Source organism: Scomber japonicus, chromosome 11 (genome assembly GCF_027409825.1).
Source record: "Scomber japonicus isolate fScoJap1 chromosome 11, fScoJap1.pri, whole genome shotgun sequence".
In the NCBI taxonomy this organism is placed as follows: domain Eukaryota; kingdom Metazoa; phylum Chordata; class Actinopteri; order Scombriformes; family Scombridae; genus Scomber; species Scomber japonicus.
Window position 1 is genome coordinate 19,941,016 of NC_070588.1, and position 23,993 is coordinate 19,965,008.

Below are 23,993 nucleotides of genomic sequence, written 5' to 3' on the forward strand. Positions count from 1 at the left end.
CAGCTGGAGTAAAGGTGACACAATCAACGATGAAATAAGCCAACCACTGTTTTTTTTTCGTGTTGGAGGTTGGGAAGCGATAAATTGCCTCCTTCGCGTGATGGACTATGGATGCAAAGTTCTGTTATTTTACCACTTTGGCTGCTCAGAATAAAAATGACATAAGGTCTGATTTGAAAATTCAGTAACATCAGTGACAACATAAATCAAAAACATGGATTTGTATACGCAAAATGAGACATCCTCCGAGTGCTTCGGAGCGCAGACTTTTGCGCAGCAAAAAGGAGCCGGTAACGGGAGCATGGGGACATCAAACATCACCTGCAGCAACACGTCCACAATTCTCATCCCTCAGCGTGTGAGACAGAGAGGTGAGGGGCATTTTATTATATCATTTAGAGGTTGCAACTATGACCCCATTTTGTATGAATTACTTGACCTCCAGCTGGGAGCAAAACTAAGTTATGCTGCAAGAAGGTTAATTGTAGCATTCCTTTGACATACAAATGCCCAATTATTTTTCTTCACTTTAATGTCAGTGCTTTTAGGTTAATCAAGATATGTGAACTCTAAACTGAAAGCAAAATAAACTGACTATTTATGGTTTTCCCTCTATTATATGGTTTTAATCTCTTAATTTTCTCTTAATTTTCCAGTCATTCATCATAATTAAAGGCTTATACAGTTGAATAACGTTATTGAGGGCAATAAAGTAAGTGGTTTACACCATTGCAATTTATGTTAATATAGAGCAGACCAGGTTTTAATCATTCACTTGGTTTTGATATCCTGATGCATCTGCCTTTCTTTTCAACAGAAAGCTGTGTTGTTGTTTTCTTTATTTTAAGCTAGACAGAATTTATCAATTGAAAAAGATTAAAAAACAGATGGTATCATATTTGGACCATGTCATGGTCATGCTGTTGCAATCTGCTGATTTTATTTTTAATATTTATGGTTTCCAAGCATTTCAAAGCATTTCATTCAAATTGAGGGTCTGAGGATGGAGCGGGCTGCATATGTTGCAGTTTTTAAAAGCCCTCTGAGGCAAATGTGTGATTTCTGGCTATATATAGAATATATAAATATTTGTAAAATGTTCATGTGAACAAGACAGAACATTTAAGTGTGTCATCACTCCATATCCTCTCAGTCGTGTCTCCACATGCTACTTAATCAACCCTACTCATCAACACGTTCATCCCTTAACAGTTGTTTGTCAGTGTTTCCATGTGTGTTCATGAGGTTTGTGGGGTTGCATGTGTGTAACAGGCTCTACAGAGACTGAACATTATCATAGCGAGTGTTCACACAACCAGTTCACAAATACTACATTATATTCAGAATGATTTCAGTCACTCCTTACCAGACAACATCTACAAATGTCTGTGATTAGTAATTTCAAGCATCCTGCAGGCATGAGTATAATGGGTCATTACTGTATACTGGGTTGGTGCCCTGAAAATGAAAAAGCCACTCAGGACAAGCACAGTTAAAGAGCGACATGTCTCGTGTCTGCAGAGAACTTCAGCAGCATATTTAAATTGGAAGTTAAAGCAGTTTTATTCTGAACTATTAAATAATAATAATGCTCCGCATGCTGTTTCACTCACAGATTATTGCTTCTTTCCAACTAGACTTTTCATGGCATTATTTCTCTGTATTTAGTGTTCCCACCATATTGTCTAAAAAGACCACACACTCATCTTCTGAGGGGAAAAATGAGGACATCAGACCCTGTACAGCAGCTGTCACCTTTACTCCCTCCTTCACCCCAGAAATTACTTCTCCATTACATTCGCTCATTCGTCCTCATCTCCTGTCCTCTGTCCATCACTTTGACACTCTGTGTTTATGAAGCAGATTGAGTTGTGTCACAGTCAGATTCTGTCGCACTCATTTTTCTCCAGACTGAAGATATCAAAACAATAAGCCACAGACTTCTCACAGCCGACAGGTTGTTACTCTTACCAAGGGGATTTAACTAATTCATTTTTCCTCTCTGGCTGACAGTGAAATTACCTGAGTAGGGGAGAACGGAGTTGGTAGTCACACTTTTTTACTTTCCTTTGAATTCCTCATAAACCGTATACTGAATAGATTCCCTTTTAATTTGTAATTGAAGCCTAAAGTGTCAGGTAGGAATAGAGTGGTCTTACTCTGCTTCAGCTGATTCTGTTCTAAAGATATGGACCATCAAACATGTCTTGTGCACTTGTGACAATCGTCCCCACAGTGGGGTTGGTAGTCAAACACTATGGGGTTGGTTGTCCCTGTGTTAATGGAGAAAAATAAAAAATGCTGATAGTCTTAAAAAATAGTTAAAATGTTTAGTTTCATTGAAATACAACAACCTAACACATCTCATGCACCAAGAGAACCTAAGTGCATTTTTTTGTCTTTATTTAACAATATTGCACATTTCATCTCTCTGACTCTCTGAAGTTTTACATCTGGAGGAGGCTGGCCCTTATTTGTCTTCCTGACAAAGTTCCTGGTCATTTTGCTATGTTAAAAGAAAGAAAGAACTAGATTTATCACACTATATATTAGGGATGTCCGATATTTACTTGAAAAATTTAATATTGGGAAGTATCAGGTTTTTATAACCGATGTTTGTTCTGAAGGCTTCAGCATGTCAGAGCTTGTATCAGCATGGGACGTTTACCAGCATGCGTCTGATGACGTATAACAATAGCAACACGCTACTCGTGGGTCGCTAACCGTGGCTAACCGTGGCTAAAAAGTTCATAGCGTCCACCGCCATGTACACGAACACACAAACCAGAAACAAGGTTTACCTCCTCGTTGTCATTTTCTCTGTTATGTTTTCGGGTGTGTCGCCTCTGTGACATCACCGTCAGAGTCCAGTGGGTCCTATCTGGGTCCTACTCTGCTATGAGCCCCGTTTCCACTGCAGGAGAGAGACACAACAGCTGAGAGGACCAAGTCAATATTGAGCATCCCTACTATATATGTATATGCCAACATGTGACAACCAACCCTGAAGAGAATGTGACAAGCATCCCCAACTGGGATTTTTTGCTACCAGCAAAACTAACAATCACATTTTGGCGTAGCTAAGAAAAAAAAATCTACCTATCACTCTCTCTTCACACTTTTTAATAGTAATGATTGTTTTATTATAAACTACTTGTGTAAAAGCCTAGATGAGAAACACAGAAGAGTTGGATATTTACTTTTTCACATGAAAAACACTAAATTCTGAAACTTTCAGTACCAAAACTTTTAAACAGTGCCCTCTAGGTCTGAGATCTGATGAATGTGACGACCAACCCCTGAGACAACCAATCCCATTCTCCCCTAATGTTCAGGTCTGCCACAATGTATTGAATGTGCTATGGGTGATAGTTGCTACTGTGGAAAATGTGTGCAGCTCATCAAGTTGAAAACAGCAAAATGTTTGTTTAAGGGGGAACCCCACAAATTTCTATACACCAAGATCAGTTTACAAGTCATTAAGAGTCCGGCTCAGTCTGTAAAAACTGTTGGAATAATTAGCCTGACATTCAAAGTTTCACCAGGTTTAGGATGTGAAACGACAATTACTTAAATAACAGAAAGGTGGGATTACAAACAGGTGATGTGCAGCCCATGTAAACATTTCAGTGTTTAAATTGCTGCTTTGAGAGATTTTTCATGAATAGTGGCAACCACCCTTTGACAAATCCACCAAACGGGAACAAACACATCTCAAAGCAAGGAAAAACCTGGACTGCATATAATGTTCTCACATTGAATGCAGCTCAGGTGCCTTTGATTTGGAACAATAACTTGCAGACTGCGTACACGTGCTCTACTGACTTGACACTCCTGCTGTAGTGTTGATGTGGGTTAAAGTGGCTTTACAGGATGCCAGTCACACCTTATACACTGCAGGTGAGTGAGAATGTATTTCTAGAGTCAATAATAATGTGTTTGAGTTATCTAGGATGCTAGCTGATTGCAGTGTAATTCGTCATACAACACACAAAAAAAGGAATGCCATCCGCTGATTTTCATGTCCCCACCATACTCTGCTGTTTGTGGATATTTTACTTTCTCACTCACACCCTCTTGTCTCACTCTGCCTGTTGAGAGCTGAGGTGTTTAATAAATGCCTGCACTGTGCGCCAACCAACCAGCATGTTTTCTGTATTCCAATCAGCGTGACCAGAGGCCCCCGCTGATCGCGCATTGTAGTCTGTCAACAGAAAGCAGTTGCATTCAGTGCCTTCATCAAATTTTCTGGAGTGCAGTTGGCTTAGTGGCAAGGCTCACCGCAGCTGACATTTACCGGGCTGGATTAGCCACTAGCTGTGACATTTACCAATACATCAGTCTTACAGGAGTAGAAAAGGCTTTTCCCTGATAGGTGCAGTCACACCAGGGCCAACGGGGATAGGAAGTGACACATGCTGCATATGTATTTGAAAGAGAGAGGGGGAGGGTTATTCATAGTCAATATGATGTCTGATTTACTGAATGAGAAAAACAGATGAAGCCTTAAACATTCACAGTTGGAATAAAAAAATGGAGTACAAACCTCATTACCATTTCACTACATATCTTATAACAGGGTCTGCCACTGCAGTCTTTAATTGTGCATAAGATAATAGTAATAATGTATTATTACATGTTACACAAGACAGTGAAAAGTTTCTAATGAAGTCTGCATTTGCACATTTGAACTACACTGAAACTTTCAGTACCATGCATTATACATTATTCTGTATGTATGTGACATATCCAAACACAGATACATTACTGAGATAGATATTTTGTTGACTCTAGTAAGAGACAAATGGCAGCAAGTGATTTGTTTTTTGTTTGTCTGACCTATCAAAATGATTTCATATAACAAGCAGAAAACCTTTGGTAGATGCCACAACGTAATTTTGTCCCATACCATGCTCACAATGTCTCTAGTCTGTGAACAGTGAGAAGACGTGTGCCAAAGCCAATGGTCAGATATGGGCACTGCACACACACACACACACCAGACGCATGCACACACGCACACACACACGCGTGCACACACCCACACCCACACCCACAAATCCTGCTCCTCACACCTCTACAGACTTCCCTTCTGTCATTTGACTGAACATGCCAAATGGTCAGTGTTGGTTTCTCCACTATTGTAGTAGAAAGTAAGCAGTAGCTTCAGCACTCTTGCACTGAAGCAGAACAACTCGATGTTGTTGGTTTAATAAGAATTAAACTTACATCATGCCTCTAGTGTCATTTGAGTGGGTAGAAACAATAATAACAATGTGGGCAAAGTCAGTAGTAGGAGACTGAAAATATGAGATTGATTGAAAAAGGAGCCACGGTATGCACATTGCTCCTGTACCAGTCATATCAGTGACTAATATCATGACCCTTCATCACCTTTTTTTGTAAATCTTCAAATTAAAGATCCATCAGCCTCCGAAGGGAAACATTTGCTCCAATGTCAAACACTGTCAAATTAGTATTTTCTTCCAATGGTTTATTTAACCAATTATGTGAGAACAATCAGCCACAAAGTGAAATGTGTGTCTGATAAAGTCTAATTCATTTCTGTCACAACAGGGGCAGCAGATGCATGGTGTTATTCAGGACAAATGCATCTTAACAGCTGACTTGATCTGGACTGTGTGTCTGTAAAAATGAGCAATTTTACAACTATAAAAAGAAGAGGACATGAGTGACAAATCATATTAAATAGACTCATTTTGTTGAAAGAAGCAGTATGTTGACCAGAAATATTATCAACAACTGCTGTCATACAGGGAAAAAAAATACAAAGCTGTAGTTTGCTTACAATAGCGTGTCCTGTCAGGTGCTGTATAATATTTCTATAATATTCCTACAGGGACAAATTTCCTACACAACACATGCATTTGCATTTATACCTTGTGACTTTATCCTGTCTTGATAATATCTATAACATGCATCCTTAAGCAGCTACCTGACAGTGAGAGTGTATGATATTTTTCTCATATGATATTGGTGCAATATTAATAGGTCTGTCAGTCCATCCGTCCAGGGGCTGTCCAGATAATGAGGAAGAGATTTGTCTGCTACAGGTGGTGATAAACTGGGCAAAACTAAACAAGGCAGAATAATCATTACACAACCACATCAGTCAACACTTCCAGCACAGCTGTGTAATATGTCCTGCACAAATGGGAGATCCCATCAGAGCCATAGTGAACACATGCCCCCCGCATCACACCACTACTGCAGCATTATATGAGCTACAGCACTTTGATAAATAACATTTAATAAATTATGAATATATATGAGATTGGCTGACAGTGGAACAAGGGGACTTTAAATAACTTCAAAACTTTTGGTAACTTGGAAACACATCAGTTGATATAGTTAACTTAATTGCTGGTTCACACACACAGCAAATAAGTGGCAAGTCTAGTATTCATTTGTAAATGTGCTTATGTGCACTTGATCAATGTTAGTCCAATGCTGACCGTCCTTCTAGCTCTGTTTTGGTCTCCACTAACTCCTGAAAGAAATATCTGACTCCTGAGCCGCTAAATGCTCCACTACTTTCACCTGCTAGTTGCTAATTTTGTGTGTCTGCTGTTAAGTGCTGAGCAGGTGGTGTACAGTTTTCGTTAGCTGAAAATGTTGCTATGAGCCAAGTCTTTCACATTGTTTTAATTCATTCATTCATCTGTTGTAATATAAAAGCTTTAGACATCCTTCGGTGTCTATCACGTTTTTTTTTTTCAGTTTTGTGTGTGTGTGTGTGTGTGTGTGTGTGTGTGTATTTTGAGAAAACAGTTATTATTTATGTCTTCCACTTAAACACAAGACACCGCTGGCTATTCCTGTAACAGTGGCAAACAATTTAGATGAAAATCAAAACACTTGCATCTACATACAGATATGATACAGATATACATATTTTCAAACTGATCGAATACCGATACTAGCTGCACACTAATGATATTTATACTATTACTATAAATGTTCACCACCCAGATTAGTTTGTCTCTTTAAGAAATATTTACGTAAGTACTAGATGATGAACTGCATCCTGCCTAAAGTACGCTCACTATAAAAGCCTGTAGAGAAACTGCAGACCCATCTGCGTGTCTAACAACTTTGACAAAACATTCAGGTCAAACATGGGTCATATGCCAACAATATTAATTTCAGGATTTAACGGTCATGTTTTCTTGTACATCTGTATTAATGAGTCTAGTGAGGCTGTGATACAGAAGACCACAATATAAGAGTGCTCTACTTTATGAAACAGAAATAATAATCTGAGTGGGGTGAGTAATACGAATGTCTCTGTTCTATTTATGAGCAGCTATTGGAAATACTTGCCTGAAGAAACTGGTAAATGTGCTGAGGGAGTTATCAGTGTTTCCCACACAGCCAGCTAACACACAGGAAAGCTAATTGGCTTCGATAAGACAGAAGGCAGTGTAATATTAGGAGGGAGAGAGAGAGAGACATTAATAAAGCAGTGTTGGTTTGTTGGTTCATTTCTGTCACCAATCAACAGGCTGCACATTTTCATTATTCTCTTGAATGCACAATCATCTAATGAAACACTTTTATTTGCTGCCATTTCTTTGATTATGAAGAAACCCTGGTGTTCTGTCTGCAGAACAGTTCCCACCATATTGGAGGATACTGCTTTATATTTGCATAGTGAGTATGTGTGAGACAGATGGTGGAGCATCATCATTAGATGGGAACACTGTGTGTGTGTGTGTGTGTGTGTGTGTGTGTGTGTGTGTGTGTGTGTGTATGTGTGTGTGTGTGTGTGTGTTTGTATGTCTGGGAGACAGAGAGAGTCTGATTTTTGCTGACCAAGCATAGCCTGAATCCATCACTAAACCTGCAAGTGATACTAAAACATTTCACAATGGCTGAGTGGACGCAGCAGCATTAAATCAACTTGGCTCCATTCATCATATATGAACCACATACTCTCCTGGAGCCAGGACCTCTCATGTAAGGAGTGCCGAGTGTTGCCTTTCAAGTGTTTTGGGGTCGGGCAGCTGCAAATGGGAGGGGCTAGTAGCAGCGAAGTAAGTATGGAAGCAAGTTGTCATTGAAGAGACGGTGGAAACAAGGCTTGTGTGTTTTAGCCAACTACTTCATCAACATTATACTGCTGTTGGTACATGAGCAATAACTAGTGTAACTCATTTTAGCTGTATTTTGACTTCAGACTTACACTATTTAAAAACTTTTCATTCCTATTACCACTGGTGTTTTTCTCTCAACATGTCTCATTAATGCTACTGCTATATTTCTCTTCAGTAATTTACTTCACCTGGCTAACAACGATTGTGATTGAACTCATTTAAATACACACTCAAGTCTATCTGCTTGAGTGCATTTGTACCATTAGCATCGCTTACAGTTGCGTGAATAGACCACATGAATGGTTCACAGCGATTTGAGTTTAGAACTATCACAGACACTGTCATTTCTAACTCCTATTTCAAGCTTTGCCCATTTGGAGCTTATAGTCCAGACCACTTAGAGCTGGCACTGATCTGCAGAGGTATCTCACATGCATGCATTAAGAGAAGTCAAATCATATCTTTGATGTTCTTTAGCTTCGTGCCAGTATTTACATTTTTACGGCTCAACTTCATCCATGTACTGCTTTCTGATACACAGTCAAGTGAGTGGAGTTCAGATTATGTACTCTTGCCAGCTGTGCAGAATTTGCACATCCCAAGTGTAAATCAGCCTAGTTGAGGATCAGTTTCGACAGAGATGACAAAGACCAAGGGAATATGTTACGTTTTGTGGTCTCAAAGATACTGATCATTTAGAAAACATTAGAATTAGAATGTGATGGTGATTCTTAACAAATAAAACATTTGAATTGCCTGTGGCCAAAGAGCAAGTCAATTGCACAAACTGAAAAGCTATTTTACTCTGCACTTGAGAAAAAAATGTAATTACGTGTCACATAGCTGTGTGGCTGACTTTGCTTTTCTGTTTTGTAAACTTTTAATTGAGAGTGGAAGGAGAAGGAATGGACAGAGAAAAGCAAAGCAGAGAAGGCAAACCACAGAGGACTCCTGAGATGGAAAATGGTCAAAAAGATCAAGTGCAGTGAGTGAAAAGAGAATAAGAAAGACAGAGCTAGCAATCAATTTGGCCTGTGTTTTGCAGGGAACTGAACTGTCTGTTGGTGCATTTTTAGTTTTTAGTGTTTGTAATTTATGGGTGTCTTTGAGAAGTTGTTTGCGGTGTAATTTCAGGCTTGAGTGTGTTTGGTTGTCTACTACAACTGTGTCGATGAAGTATGGGCTTATGTGTGTGATGTAATTGATGGGGTGTGGGTGGTGCCTCTAATCCTCAGTATACCGACACAGTAAGTAACCAGTTAAAAAGTGTTATGTCTAAGCAGGGGGTGAGGTGGAGATAACAGAGAAAGCAGATAACATGGACTTTACAGGATATGATCCAGTGAAGCTGCTAATGGCCGAGGGCACAGAAAGGCTTTCGGCACCAGTAATTTTGTCCTGTACAGTATTTTGTACTGTAGGACTAAAGGACTCTACTTTGAAATGTTGAATTCTCTTGATTGCACTTGAATTATAAATAAAGTAAATAATCTAAAAGGATGTAGAAATAAATAGGCATACCTGCTTTCAGGCAGACATTTTCAGGCGTGATTCAGCATGCTGTCAGATCTTGAAACCATTTACATTTGCAGGAATTGATGCATTTTATGGCTCTAAAAAATAAACATGGAGAAACATCAATTCAACTTGGCTCATTCTGTCCCCAGTTGGTAACAACAGAGACATAGTTGGACAAAAATGAGCAGCAGGTTGAGGCATATACATCACGTGTGTATTAGGAACAGCAAGTTCCTCTCATACTATAGCCATGCTGAATTCACCACAGTCTCTCTTTCCTTTTTTTTTTTTTTACTGTACTTGTTTATATTGAGATGTACAAAGGTATAAAATCTGAGAGAGGTGACCACGTCATGCAAATTTCAGGCATGGGAGACACTGATGAATGCTAATTTTCCCAGGTCACAGGAATATTGCAGTATTTTTCACTGCTAAACTGCAGATAGACAGCTGGAGACACTACTGTGTGTATTGTGTTTGTGTTAGTATGTGGACTCCTCAGTGTTTGTTATTTGGTATTGTAGGATTATCTGATACTGACATCTCTCGCATTATTATTTCATGATTTTATTGTAGCTGTGATGTGCAGTCTGTCACCAACAGCTGATATAATTTTTGTTTTACTAGTATAATGTCAGTCTTTATGATTATGATGTTATGGTTATGATTATGTCAAGTCTAGTATTGCATCATTTTTAAGGAAAACATTGGGCTGCAAGCTGATTAAAGAGCAGCAGTAAGAACATGACAACATGCTGTTCCTGATCAAGCTGTAGTATAACTTAACAAGACACACGCACACACGGCATGGTTATACATAGCACTATTAGGTCTGTTTGGATCAATAAAGACGGCGTGGTTGTATTGATCATTATGTAGAACAGTACTGATAAATTGGTTTACAAGAACAAAGGTCTTCACACTCTAACATATCCTCTGCTGCTGTCTTTTGCTGTACTAGATGAGGACCACACACTTCGGATCCTGCTCTACTCGCTCATCTTCTTCCTGAGTGTGTTCGGCAACCTGCTGATCATCGTGGTGCTGACGGTCAATAAGCGTATGCGCACCGTTACCAACACCTTCCTGCTGTCGCTCGCTGTCAGTGACCTGATGATGGCTGCTTTTTGCATGCCCTTCACCCTCATCCCGAGCATCCTCAAGGACTTCATCTTCGGAGCTGCCATGTGCAAGATTGTGTCTTACCTCATGGGTGAGAGAAGGGGCGGGTAGTGAGGGAAGGAGGGGGGAATTTAGAGGGTGTCAAGAACCAGGGATGACAAGTGATGAGAAAGCAGAATACATTATCAAATTTGAAGGAGAAAACTATGTAGAATAAAGATTACCATCACTCAGGTATTAATACCCATGCTGTGTCCAAAATCGCCCTCATATCCACTAATTTACTATAGAACAGTCACTCAGTAGTTTACTCTATAGTGAGCAGTACATTACTGTGTATATGTAAGCCTCTGTGCATCTCTGTAAAATTCACATTGCTCAGTCAGATACCTTTTTCAGCCAATTTTAATCAACATATTTTCATAAAGGGAGTACAAGTGTTGTTTTACTTTCTTTCACATAGATGTAAATACTGAAGAATTTAATATAGTTCTGTAATAAAATTAAAATAAAGCAAAAAAAATATCACTACAATTGCTTTCTCAAACATTGTTAGCTGGTATGGAAGTGTCTTGCTAAGGGATAATTGCTATACAGTACATCTAATGCTATTCTTACATTCATTGATTTATTTAAGATTTTTAGTAAATGTACAAAGATAAATCATACTACTGGGGGCATTTTAGTAGATTGATAAAAAATGTCGCAGGTAATTCAATGAGTCACAGAGAATTTTTACATATAGGGGAAAGGCATCTTTTAGAGGATTTATGTTTTTCTTCTTTTATTAGGTAAAACCAGTCAATATCTGAAGATGGTGCCCTTTACATTTTGGTCAACTAATCTGTCTGAAGAAGACAAATACAACTGTTTCAATATGATCTTGATATGATAGTATTAAGGTGTACCTGTGGCAATGGCTATTGAAAGCCTTTTTCGATAGAACACAATATCTTCTATACAATGTGAGGAATCATCATTTTTCTGTAACCTTTAGAAGTTTTTTTTATTGGATTTTGCTTTGAAATGCCATTTACATCTGATCTAATAAATCAGTAGGTTTAGATCTACTCATCTGATCTAGTAAGTTTATTGATGGGAATTTGCATGAAGATATGAAAAGAAATGTTGGGAAAGGTTCAGAATCACTGGCAAGACACAAAATAATCTATGCCACTCCTTGAAAACTTTAGAGAATGTTGTGTTATTGATAACACTTTCATCGCAGTTGCTATGATCTTCTTTCAGGCATCACCAGGCTTTCATTTATCAGGCAACATAGTAAATAGTCACCAACCCTTTTATTAAATGGTTTTAATGGAAGTTTAAAGTAGTCAAATCTCATTTATTGTATATTTATTCAGGAAAAATAAACTCAAACAGTTCAGCTAATGTCTTGCTGAGTGTGCAGGTTACAAACATAACACTATAAGAATTAATCAAAGAAAAGAAAATCGAGAGACATTTTCTTATAATTTGGGCTGCCATAATTATAAGATCTTATAACTAAAAGAATGCACTGTTACTTTATGAATGAAACATTTAATTCATATTGGCATAATTTCCTCTATTACTATACTTCTAGGCTATGATTGCCCTAATTGCTGGTTCATTTTAAAAACATTAAAACATTTTCAAAACAAAAAAATATTTCCCTTTACCTCACATTGCAGGCCAATCGTGCATCACATAATAGCCTAATTTCAAATCTCTGACACAACACAATGACACTTTAGTCTAATTATTGGGCTGATCCCACATTGCCTTGAGAAGGGATTGACATTGTATCCAAAATGAAAAGGGAGGCCCATTATTTTACTCCATTCAGATGCAGCTTCCACATTGATTTATTTTACTTATTGAACTGCAACAACCATTGACAGAAGTAGCAATAAGGATGTTAACAAGCTCTCCAACCTCTTGTGGCTACTGTCTGTCAATTCACAAAAGGTGGGCCTATAGATTTCCATTGAAGAAAATTACATTTAGAGTCCATTTTCATTTATGTTTCCCAGCTGTGGGAGGTTTACTGGTGTGGAACCTCAGTGGGATTTGTTTGTGCCTTATTCTCTTATCTGTAAGTGTTTCCATGTTTACAGTCTCATTGGAAACATTGTAATTCTCCTTCTTCGCATCAAGGAAAATCTGTGTTTTTTTAACAGAAGAAATGTTTTTCTTTGACAAGAGGTCCTCTTACAGACTCTTTACTTAAAGAAATAGTTTGACATTTGCTTTCTTACCAAGAGATAGATGTGAGGACTGATACCACTTTCATGTTTGAACATTAAATATTAACATTGAACCGCAAGCAGCTGGTCAGCTTAGCATAACACTGGACACAAGGGTAACAGCTAGCCTGGCTCTGTCAGAAGGTATAACAACATCCTCCAACAAGCAACGAGTCTTTAAGCTACCCCGCAGCTAGATCCAGCGATACTGACTGTACTAAGATTTGAGTGGTACCAGTCTTCTCATAACGAAGATGAATAAGCGTTGTATCCCAAAATATTAACTATTTCTTTCAGTAAACGTATAGTACTTTATACTCCGTAATTGGTGCATTAACATGTAGAGAAGCATTTTAATGTGGTTGCTGCTGGGGATGAAGCTAGCCTTCACAATTTAATAGAGGGGAGTCTTGTTTTCCACAACTAACTTTTATTGTACATAAGGAAATTAAAGAGAGGGAGTTAGGAGAAGAAAAAACTCCTAACATTGAGGATGAAAAGAGTAATAGATAACAAACAGCCTCAGATCCTTGAATGAAACAGATGTAATAGAACACTTTCATCCTCTCCTGCACTTGCATGTATAAAAATATAGAAGCATCAGAGAGTATCAATTAATAATGAATATATGTGTAAGTTAGAGACAATTAAATTAACAAGAGAAGCCATCTGACAGTTGAATAGAAAGGTGGATTAAGTAAAACACAGGACCTTTGAATGGAGAACCATCATCAGGATGCCGGTGTGGAAGTGCACAACCCCAGGGGAGAGACTGTTGGCTGATTGTTTTCTTTTTGCTTAAGTAGGGTCTAGTCTAAAGCTGCCCTCATATGTACGGACAACATAGTGCAGGGTATACACACACACACACACACACACACACACACACACACACACACACACACACACACACACACACAGCTTGTATTCTCGCTGAGGACGTGGATGAGAGAGGTAAAGAGTAATTTCCCGTCTTGCCCTGTCAGGAGGGAGATGGCAGATCACGTCAGGGGCCTAGGCCAACATGATTTCCTCTGCCACAAGACTCAGATAACCATCCCCTCTTCACTCCCTCACACTATATTCATTTGTAAGCACGTCTCAGCAGAGCCGCACATTTTGTTCTCAGGTTTGATTGCAGATATTACGTGCACATCAATAAACATGTTCTTCTTATTTTTTATTATTGTCCCAAACTCTAGTCTGAGCACAGAGCGGCAATAACTTTTCCCTCATCTAATAAAAGATATCTGAGAAAAGACGGCAGCTTATACTAACTTTACTAACTTTTTAAATAATGTTTTGTGTTTCTACAGGCATATCAGTGAGTATCTCTACATTTAGCCTGGTTGCCATTGCAATTGAGCGCTACAGTGCCATCTGTAATCCCCTGAAGTCACGGGTGTGGCAGACCCGCTCCCATGCTTACAGGGTGATTGCCGCTACATGGGTGCTGGCCATCATCATCATGATCCCCTATCCAATAATCAGTCACCTGGAGTCTTTTCAGCGCGCAGACAACACCACTGCTCACCAGTGTCGCCACAAGTGGCCCCTCGCAATGGCAGAGCAGGCCTGGTGAGTCTGTTTGTGTTTTACTTGTGTGTCGTTTAAGTAAACTGATTCTTTAACACAGTCTTACCTCTAATTTCTAAATGACAGTGTTTATCTGTGACCATGAGAAAAAGAAACCTGCTGATCTGCTTTTCATTATAATGAGAAAGTGTTTCTTTGTCTTACATCGTCTACACAGAAAGTGTAGTGTGAGCAGCATGTTTGGCAGAGCAGCAACAGGGAGTGCTCTGTCTGTGTGTTGACACTGGCAGTGTTCAGGTACAGTGTTGAGCGTAGTTCATCTGTGTTTAGGAAGAGCTCAGAGCTCAGTACACAATGACATATAAAATAGAAGAAAAACACAGTTGAAGTCTAAAAATAAGGTTTGGGTATAGTACATGACACATGCCACATGAGCTGTGCAAATAGCTGGTTGATTAACATAGAATTGTACTGTTCTTTACACAATGTCTACAAAGATAGCTGTGTTTTTTCAGTTGTCCATCCCATATATCTGACAGAACAGAAACACTTCTATTTGAATCAATAAGGCTGTCAGGTCAAGCAACGGAGCATACTTCACTAGAGCCATACATCTGTAAACCAAACAGACCAAAAATGTTTTTATTGCTTTGACTTGATTTTTTTTCATTTTACCTGTATAACTAAAGTGCCCTACACCCAATATCGTGCCTGAATGCATCATATATTGACACATAGATGGAGCAATAGCTGTAGCTGTTCTTCACATGTGCTACTCATGCTAAGGACATTCAAAATCAATCATTTAGGACATATTGCACATATCGAAATAGTATATATTGAAATAATCACTTGCAGAGTTAGAAGTATAATTAACTCCACTCAACTGTGCAGGAATACTTTAGGCCATCACCTTGGCACTGTAAAGCTCCTCCAACCAAGGTCCTATCAAACCATTCACCGCTCAACACATTTCATCAACAGATTAAAAAGCACAAAATCAATTGAAGAACAAATAGAAAAACTAAGAGATTAGTGAGCATCCCCAAACCACACAAATACACACAGTGTCCAAATACCTGTGTTGATCTATTTTCTTTTAATAATGCCACACCAGCTTATAACGAGAGCTTCCAGCTGCAGATAATCCAGTTGAAGCCAGAACCACCAGTGGGGCACTTGTTGAGTTTCTTTCTGATAAAGATAATAAAAGATGGTGGTTGTGTTGTAATGTAACAAGAGATATACAGTTGGTGTTTGTCTTGTCTTCACCTGAGCATTATCATTTCAATTTCCAGAGTAAGCCAGTCAACAACAGTCCATAAAATGAAACTTAACATGAAACCTGCCGTCAGATCATCCATCTTTTTTACTCTCTTAGTGCTTACCATTGGGACATCATTCTGTTTGTATCAAATAAACTTTATATGAACTGCATCTGTGTCTGAGGGATGTGTGTGTCTGTGTACTTTCAGCAAAGCACGCTACACTGAAACATCTCATTTACTTCCATGTTTGGGCCTGGAGACAGTTTTCAACAGCTCTCGCTTTCTGGCCATTGGGTGTTTTCATGGAAACATTAGGGAAGATGAGAACAAATGTTTTAATGTGTTTTCATTTCAGATTGGGAGCAGACTTTGGGCTAATTTCAGATAACTCCGTATTTGTGCACACGTGAAAATTATGTTTCAACTGACCTTAGGCTTGCTTATGTGTGTATAAATGAGTGCATGCATACTGGGCCCAGTTACTTCATGTGTTATTATTGTATTTGAATCACAGAGCTAAGCACTTGTTTTTATGAAGAATAAATACCCTACAATACTGTTTATGAACACTTAGCGTTGTGGAAAAGTATTTCTACAAGATTCGAAGAAATACATTTTGCACCTCCACTTAAAGGCACGTGGATATGGTTGCTTGCATGAAAAATGTGCATTTGTGTATGAAAATATGCAACAGTAGAAATAATAGACTAATAGAGAGACTGTGAGATTGGTATAAACAAATACAATAACATAACTGAGAAATAGGTTAAAGAAACGTTAAAAACAGACAGAAAAAAAGCAGTTAGATACGTCTTCTAGGATACTGGAAATAGCTTCAGAAGTGCAGTAACTGTGTTTGGTATTTTTCCATTTCTTTTTCTGTAAAAACAAAGCTCTCCCCTGTCACTCAAAGGTTATGGTAGTAATAATGGCAATCAGAGGTACAAACTGAGGCCACATGGGTCCCTGCATGCACATTTTTATTAATACCTCTTTCGTGTCTCTTTTAGGTACATTCTGCTACTGCTGGTGCTGTTCGCTATTCCAGGCGTGGTGATGATTGTGGCGTATGGACTCATCTCCAGGGAGCTTTATAGAGGCATCCAGTTTGAGATGGGCCACAAAAAAGACTCTACTGGTGAGGGTATGTACACTATGGAAAACATGAATTTTTGAAATCACCAAACCAACAACTAATGCAATACAGGAAGTATCACTTTCAACACTTTCAACAGACTTGTTAACAGACTTCTAAGGTTTCTTGTGATGAAGAATCTTTGAACATAAAATCAGTGTTTGCATCAAAGGTGAACTTAGTTTACATACCAATGAAAAGACTGTGGGCTGAGACACACAATGAAGCTAGAAAATTGGTCTCTGGTTCCTATAATACACCCATACAAAGTGTGTGCAGGGAGAAGGTCAGTGTAAATGCATGGGTCAACAAAACATCAGAGTTGTCCTTGGGCAGGATAATTAACCTCAAATTGCTCCTGAAGGCTGTGCCATTGGTGTGTGAGTGTGTGTGAATGAACAGAAACTCCCTCTGATGTGCCGGGTGACACCTTGCATGGCAGCCTCTGCCATCAGTGTATGGATGCGTGTGTGAATGTTGGCATGTAGTGTAAAGTGCTTTGAGTGGTTGGAAGACTAGAAAGGCGTGATAGAAATGTAGACCATTCACTATAATGAGAGTCAACGTTGGGTTCTCTGTGTCTCTAAATTAATTTCATCACACGACCATTCAAGGCTCAGATGTTCGTCACACTGTATTTCACTAAGTTGTAGTACTCAAGATCGGTCTTGGTCTCGAGACCATTTTTTGAGGTTCTTGGTCTTGTCTCAGAATTGAGGGCAGTTTTACTCGGTCTTGTCTTGGTCTCGGACTGGGCGGACTCAGGTTTTTTTTTTAACGAGACCGGTGTGAGAGTGACTGGCACGCCCCCTGCTCACAGAGTTTGTAGACGACAGGAGGAAAGCGGCTGTATGAACTTGCAAGGAAAGATTGCTTTTGTTGTTGCATTTATTTAAAAGCAAACTTAAGTAAAAAGAAAACTCACATTTTGATGTTTTGTTATGATTTTCCTTTAATATATATGGTCTTGGTCTTGTCTCGGTCTCAACCTCCAAATGTCATGGTCTTGTCTCGGTCTCGGTACTTTCTGGTCTCAGTAATGTCTTGGTCTCGGTTGGTGCAACACTATATTTCACATGGTGTATGTGAATGATGAGGAATTTGTTTTTAACCACATCAATTCCATTAGCATTGTACAATCACTGTAATGTGTACAGGTTAAGTGAAATGTAACCTTCTGTGTGCACATGAGAGTGTGTTTGGGATGACAACAGCATGGAGTGTGTTTGCTGGTGGTCCATTAGAGGATGGAATTGGCTGGCAACTGCGGGCCTGGACATCACCATCTGTTTGGTCTCAGAGTGAAAGAGGTTCTCTAAAAAAAGAGCTGGAGAGACAAATAGTGTAGGGTAAAATAAACAAACAGGAAATCTGAAAAAAAAGATTAAATAACTCCAACAGAGATATCAGCATCACCTCTTGGAAAATAATTTGAATTTAATAATCCAGTTGTGGTTTAGCAAATAGTATATACCGTCTCTACAGTACAAGTTCCTTTTTTATATTTACTTGCCTAAGCACTCTTACTTCTGTAAGAGCACAACTATTACATTTTATCAATAAATTGCAATTTCCCCTGATGCAGGATTGCTGTGGCAGTGGAAGAATTGCTAGTCACTCATTTCCATTAAGGTGAGCAGCTGCTCTTTAAAGAGCTGTGATTCACTAAAATGAATCATACAAAGGCGCCAATGTCAGAAATATGAGACATGATGCTTTGGTTGAAGTTTTTTTCATCTGGATGTTGGACAGCATACAATTTATCTAATCAAATGTATATTTTCAAATCCAGTGGCACAAATTGTCAAATTTATATAATTTCCCATGATAAAAAAAGGTCCTTATAGTAGTTCATGCAGGAACAGAGCTTGTTTCATTGTCACATATTCAACATACTATCCATTCATATGCTGTATAATAATATTCCATCTCTACCACAAGGCAGACAGAGGCTTCCAAGAAAAATGAGTCAGTCGTGTAAGCAAGTGTGCCAAAATGATGTGTTTATGTTCAAATGACAAAGCCCTCCAGTGTCTGTAGTAATTTAGATGGCAGCAAAAAGGGAAATGAGGTGATGAATGGGTCATTAAAACATTGGACTTTAACATAGCAAAATGTAGTGCCTTTCCTGTTTTCAACCATGAGTCAACACTGACCATGACCATGATTTTCCCCTGAAGCCGGGCTAAGACTAGAGGAGTTTTAAAATCCTAATTGATTTTGAAATTGGGTTGTATCATTGTGACGGCCATGCCTCTGGCTGTTGGGCTGGTTGCCTCTTTTTTGTATTGCAGATTCCCAGCAGGAGGCTTTGGGTCGTCATTAGTTGGTGGGAACACCTGGGCCCGGTGTTCCCAGCACTAAGAGCACACCTCACTACTGTAGCTCTGGAATGAGAGTGAGAGAGGACAAAGGGGGAACTCTGCTCTCTGCTCTCTACACTCCCTGCTTCTTATTTTTGCTTATTGGTTTATTTGCTTCTGTTTCCATCTTAACACCACTCACTATTTTAACAAGCATTACTGATTTACTGACTGCCACACCTCATACCATTCTTTGATATGTTGGTTTTGGGTTACTTAAAATAAATTATGATTTCTTTGCTTTAACTTCTTGTCCCATCTGCCATTATTTGTCGTGGTTTTGAGCCGGCCGTGACAATCATTGGAAAATTTTACAGAGATTCCTCTCTCTAATCTCAAACATGCACACGCTGCAAGATTTCAAATTAATGATGCATCACACACTACAAAATAATATTATGATTATTGTGCAAGAGGAAGCAAAGCACGATCTCACATGATCTCGTGGGGATGAAAGCAGATGTAAACAGAATATAGACTGGCATGCTGCAAAAACTTGCTGTCATTATGCTTTGGAGTGAGAAATACAACAAAACAAAACAAAAGCAGGAGGCTAAATGAGTCTGGATGGAAAAAAATAGTTGCTGAGAAGGGATCAAGCTGGCTTCAGCAAGAACTGGAGGTGGGATTTTAACTGTCAGTTTTAATCTTTCAAAAGTAGTATGCTAGCTAATGTTAGCCTCAAGGCCTAGAATATTTACCGTTGTTTGGCAACACTGTCTACTTGTAGACTTGTCTCTCTCTTTGGCTATTGTGGTAACCCCCTTAAGTCTGCGAGCAGTTCTGGAAGTTTAAGACTGGATCTGTATACCATACCTGTCAACCCTCCTGTTTTTACCGGGTTGAACAATTTCCCGGAAAAATCACGTATTTGTACGTTGTCATTTATTAAGATTGGAAAGAGAGTGGTACCTGGTAGAACTTAAAGCGTCAGTGAGGGACAGAACCTGTGCAGGTCACCTCCATATCAGCAGATGGCAGTCGCGTCCGTGGGCAATACAAAAACTGCGATTTTATCAGGATTAGCACAGGCACCCCCTACACCCCTACCGCTGTCTCAAAAAAACAAAGCACTGAAATTGTAATTTTTGTTATGTTTACTGATGTAAAAAAAGAGATATTTTTAATAAAGTTTGTAAAACACTCATAAAAGGTGTTCTTGTATGTCTACTACGGATTGTTGAAATGATTAGAAGATGTAAAGCCTCAAAGAAACAATGAAATATTTTCATCATCTCTTTGTAAAAAAGTGCAAATTTTCCCTTATTTTGGGTCAGAATCCCGGTAAGTCTTCCTTATTTTCAAAGCTCAAAATTGACATGTATGCTGTACACCCCTCACATTACTAGATAATCTGGACTGAACCAACCAAGGTTCCGACCACAGCAGAGAAGCAATGTTGTGCTACTCAGAGAACCAGTCATGCAATTAACCCAGAGATTTTCTGTAGTAAACACAACACAAGTTACTGTGCTTATTAGTTATTGTAGTTATCTCAAGGCACATATTTACAAGATATTCACAACTGACAATGAAAAGTTTAGCACAATAAGCAGCAGGGCTATGCACCGGAGAGCCTCCTGTACAGTAGTAGAGCTCAGCTACAACACAGGAACACGGAACATTTTACAAAAGGCCGTTAATGTGTTTATAGTGACTGTCAAAGCTCCACCTGACTCTCTGGTTGAGGGTTAGCACGGACACAGAGAGTCTGACAGTGGTTCTTCAGGGCTGATTCGCTGTTGACTACAAGCTCTACATTGCTATACATGCTACAATCCACCTTGGCAGGTGTCCCCTTACCACCTACCCTGACACGACAGGTGTTTTGTTACACAGAAGCATCTGAGAAATGGTCCTTGGAAAGTGTTTGGAAAAATTTTCAGAAAATACTTGGCAGATGATTGGATGAACCATCTGTCTATCACCATCTTACCTTGTGAGATAGCTGGATTCACGAGATCATGAGCTCACGCGAGGCTGTCAAGATGGATTATCATGTGATCTTGTGATCTCATGAATTCATGACAGTGAGGGGCCAAAATGTCTTATCGGACTGTATTTGCTGATAAAGCGTCCGTGTATTCAGACGTGTATTCTGCTTTCCCATACAGATGTGAAGAATGGTCTGACCTCCACTGTTTCTGGTGGAAGTGAGGATGGTGATGGTTGCTACATGAATGTCCAGCGGCCTCACTCGATGGAGATGTCCACCATGGCGGCATCTGGCAAGACACTCAAGGCGGACCGGCCACGCAGTAACACATCGGAGGCGAAGCTGGAGGCCAAGAAGCGAGTTATCCGCATGCTGGTGATCATTGTTTTCCTGTTCTTTCTGTGCTGGATGCCACTGTACTGTGTCAACACCTGGCGGGCTTTCGATGACATCTCTGCAAAACATGCCCTCTCAGGGTCACCCATTGCTTTTATCCATTTGTTGTGCTACACTTCTGCCTGCGTCAACCCGATTATTTACTGCTTCATGAACACACGTTTCCGCAAAGCCCTGCTTGCCACTTTCTCTTGCTGTGCTGCACCTTGCCATCATCATCGTCGTCGCGGGCTACGGGACAATGAGGAGGATGTTATGGCAACGGGTGCATCCATGTCCAAGTTCAGTTACACTACAGTCAGCACCATGGGAACCTGCTGATCAGATGGATGCACGCACAATCCAGAAGAGACAGTTACTACGGCAACATGGCACCCCCCATCCTTTGTCTATAGGCCCATTCTGTGCTCATACAGGGACAGTCATGTGGAGTGGAAAAACAGGCCATAAAATGTAGCAGTATAAAAGCTTCACCTATGACTATGAGTAGAATTATACAGGGATTATTTAATGAACCCCAGTCTTACAGTGTAAATACCTCCATAGCTATATTGAAAAAGCACAAAAAGACCAGAATATATCACTTGTCACATGACCAAGGACATGTGCTTGCTTAAGATCTGTGTGTGTTTGTTGTGTAGTGCAGAGAGTGTGAGTAGTGGTGGGCTGTATGATATGTGAGGGAATCAGTCTTTATAACTTAGTCGTTATGTAGCTATAAAAATAGGAAGAATACTTGCTATGTCATTTTCAAATTGTGTTTTATATTTTGCTGCCAGTTGTGAGTGTGTATCTGTGTTATTGATGTTTATTCAGTTGCATTGTGGACTAAGTGCCTGCTTCTAAATTTTATTATATTCGTCGACCATCAATTTGTCTCATTCACCAAAGTTACCATGATTACAGCAACTTGCAACCTGAGGGGTTTGAGGGAAGTGGAGTTTAAAGACTGAAAACCTGAAAAATCCTCCAGAGAACTTAGGAACTTCCTCCAAATGAGAACTGATAAATGAGAAAGTTGTCAGTTCTTCATGACTTCATAGCTTGCAGAAAACACTTCAGTGGTATAAACAGCTTAGATGGGCAGTGGTGATGCCTTGTGTTGTGGTTGTGAAGTGTACCGCTAGCCATGTTTGTGTTTATGTGGCAAAATTTCAGCTGCAGTGCTCATTTGTAATCTATCCTTGAAGTTGCACACAGTCATTGGGCCCTTTGCATTGTGTGTCTTTCTTATATTAGGCCCTCTAGTTTGAGGGCAGCTGACTGATGCAGTTGGTTGATATGTAGTACCCAGCACTGTGGATACACAGAATATAGAATTAAGTATGTCAAAAAGGCTTACATTTATGAAAAAAACTATATATTAGATTAACAGATAGTACTGCATAGAATACTTAAATAACAACACATAAGGCCGGATTTACTAAGATCCCAAATAAAGGGTGCTAAATTGTGTGCACAGTGCAATAGATAATTTATGGCGCTTTTCCACTATACAGTTCTAGCACTACTTTTTGCGTTCACTAGTACCAGGTACTATCCCCACTAGGGATAGTACCTGGTACCTGCTACTTTTTTAGTACCTGCTCTGCCGAGGTTCCAAGCAAGCCGAGCCGATACTAAATGTGATGTCAACAGACTGCCAGCCACTGATTGGTCAGAGTCTTCACTGGAAGAGTCATGAGCACTCCTACACAAGAATCAAACCCGGCATTTTTAAATACCGGCAACAGTGTTACAGCAGTTAGGCTCAGTTTTCTTGCTTTGTGTGTGACAAAAAGCCACATACAGCAGCAAGTACACATCGCCTCCATGTCCTCCGTTGTTTATGTGTTTGTGTCATGTATAAAATGAAGTCACTGCAGTTTCCCGCAGCTGTGCTATGACGACCCCGCCCACGTTGAGTAGGTAGTATAGTAATGGAAAAGGTCGTTCCTAGTACCAAAACGAGTCGAGTTGAGCTGAGTAGTGCTAGAACTGTATAGTGGAAGAAGTGCCATTAGTAAATCAGGCCCATAGTGTTTTGGAATAACAGCATGATGGTAAATGATAAGGTGATTTTGATGAAAGTGATTTTTGTAATGTGATACAAGTTAAAGTTTACCACTCCAAAACTAGAAGCCTTTAGAGTAAAAGTTTACATTGCTGCTCTCAAGACCAACTGAACTGTGTCCAAATGAAGAGTAAGAACATGTTTTAAGACTATTGTATTTAAAGTATTTGGTGATATAAACCAAAACATTTACATAATATTCTGTGTTTTAGTCATACTGCTTTGGTTGGCTGAACTAGTCGTGAATGGGATATGTTGTTGTTAATCTGTTGCATTTCAGTGTACTTGGTGAAGTAAAATACGTAAAATGCACTCAGCAAA

General features: G+C 39.4%; 1 protein-coding gene across 1 annotated transcript; it reads left to right on the top strand.

Annotated features, from left to right (window-relative positions):
- Positions 1-214: 214 nt before the first annotated feature.
- LOC128368263 (cholecystokinin receptor) lies at positions 215-21,940 on the top strand. The gene is made up of 5 exons (XM_053329051.1): positions 215-371; positions 10,597-10,848; positions 14,302-14,563; positions 16,800-16,927; positions 21,402-21,940. Exons 1-5 carry the CDS (start codon positions 215-217, stop codon positions 21,938-21,940), a joined length of 1,338 nt encoding a protein of 445 aa, XP_053185026.1.
- Positions 21,941-23,993: the final 2,053 nt, after the last annotated feature.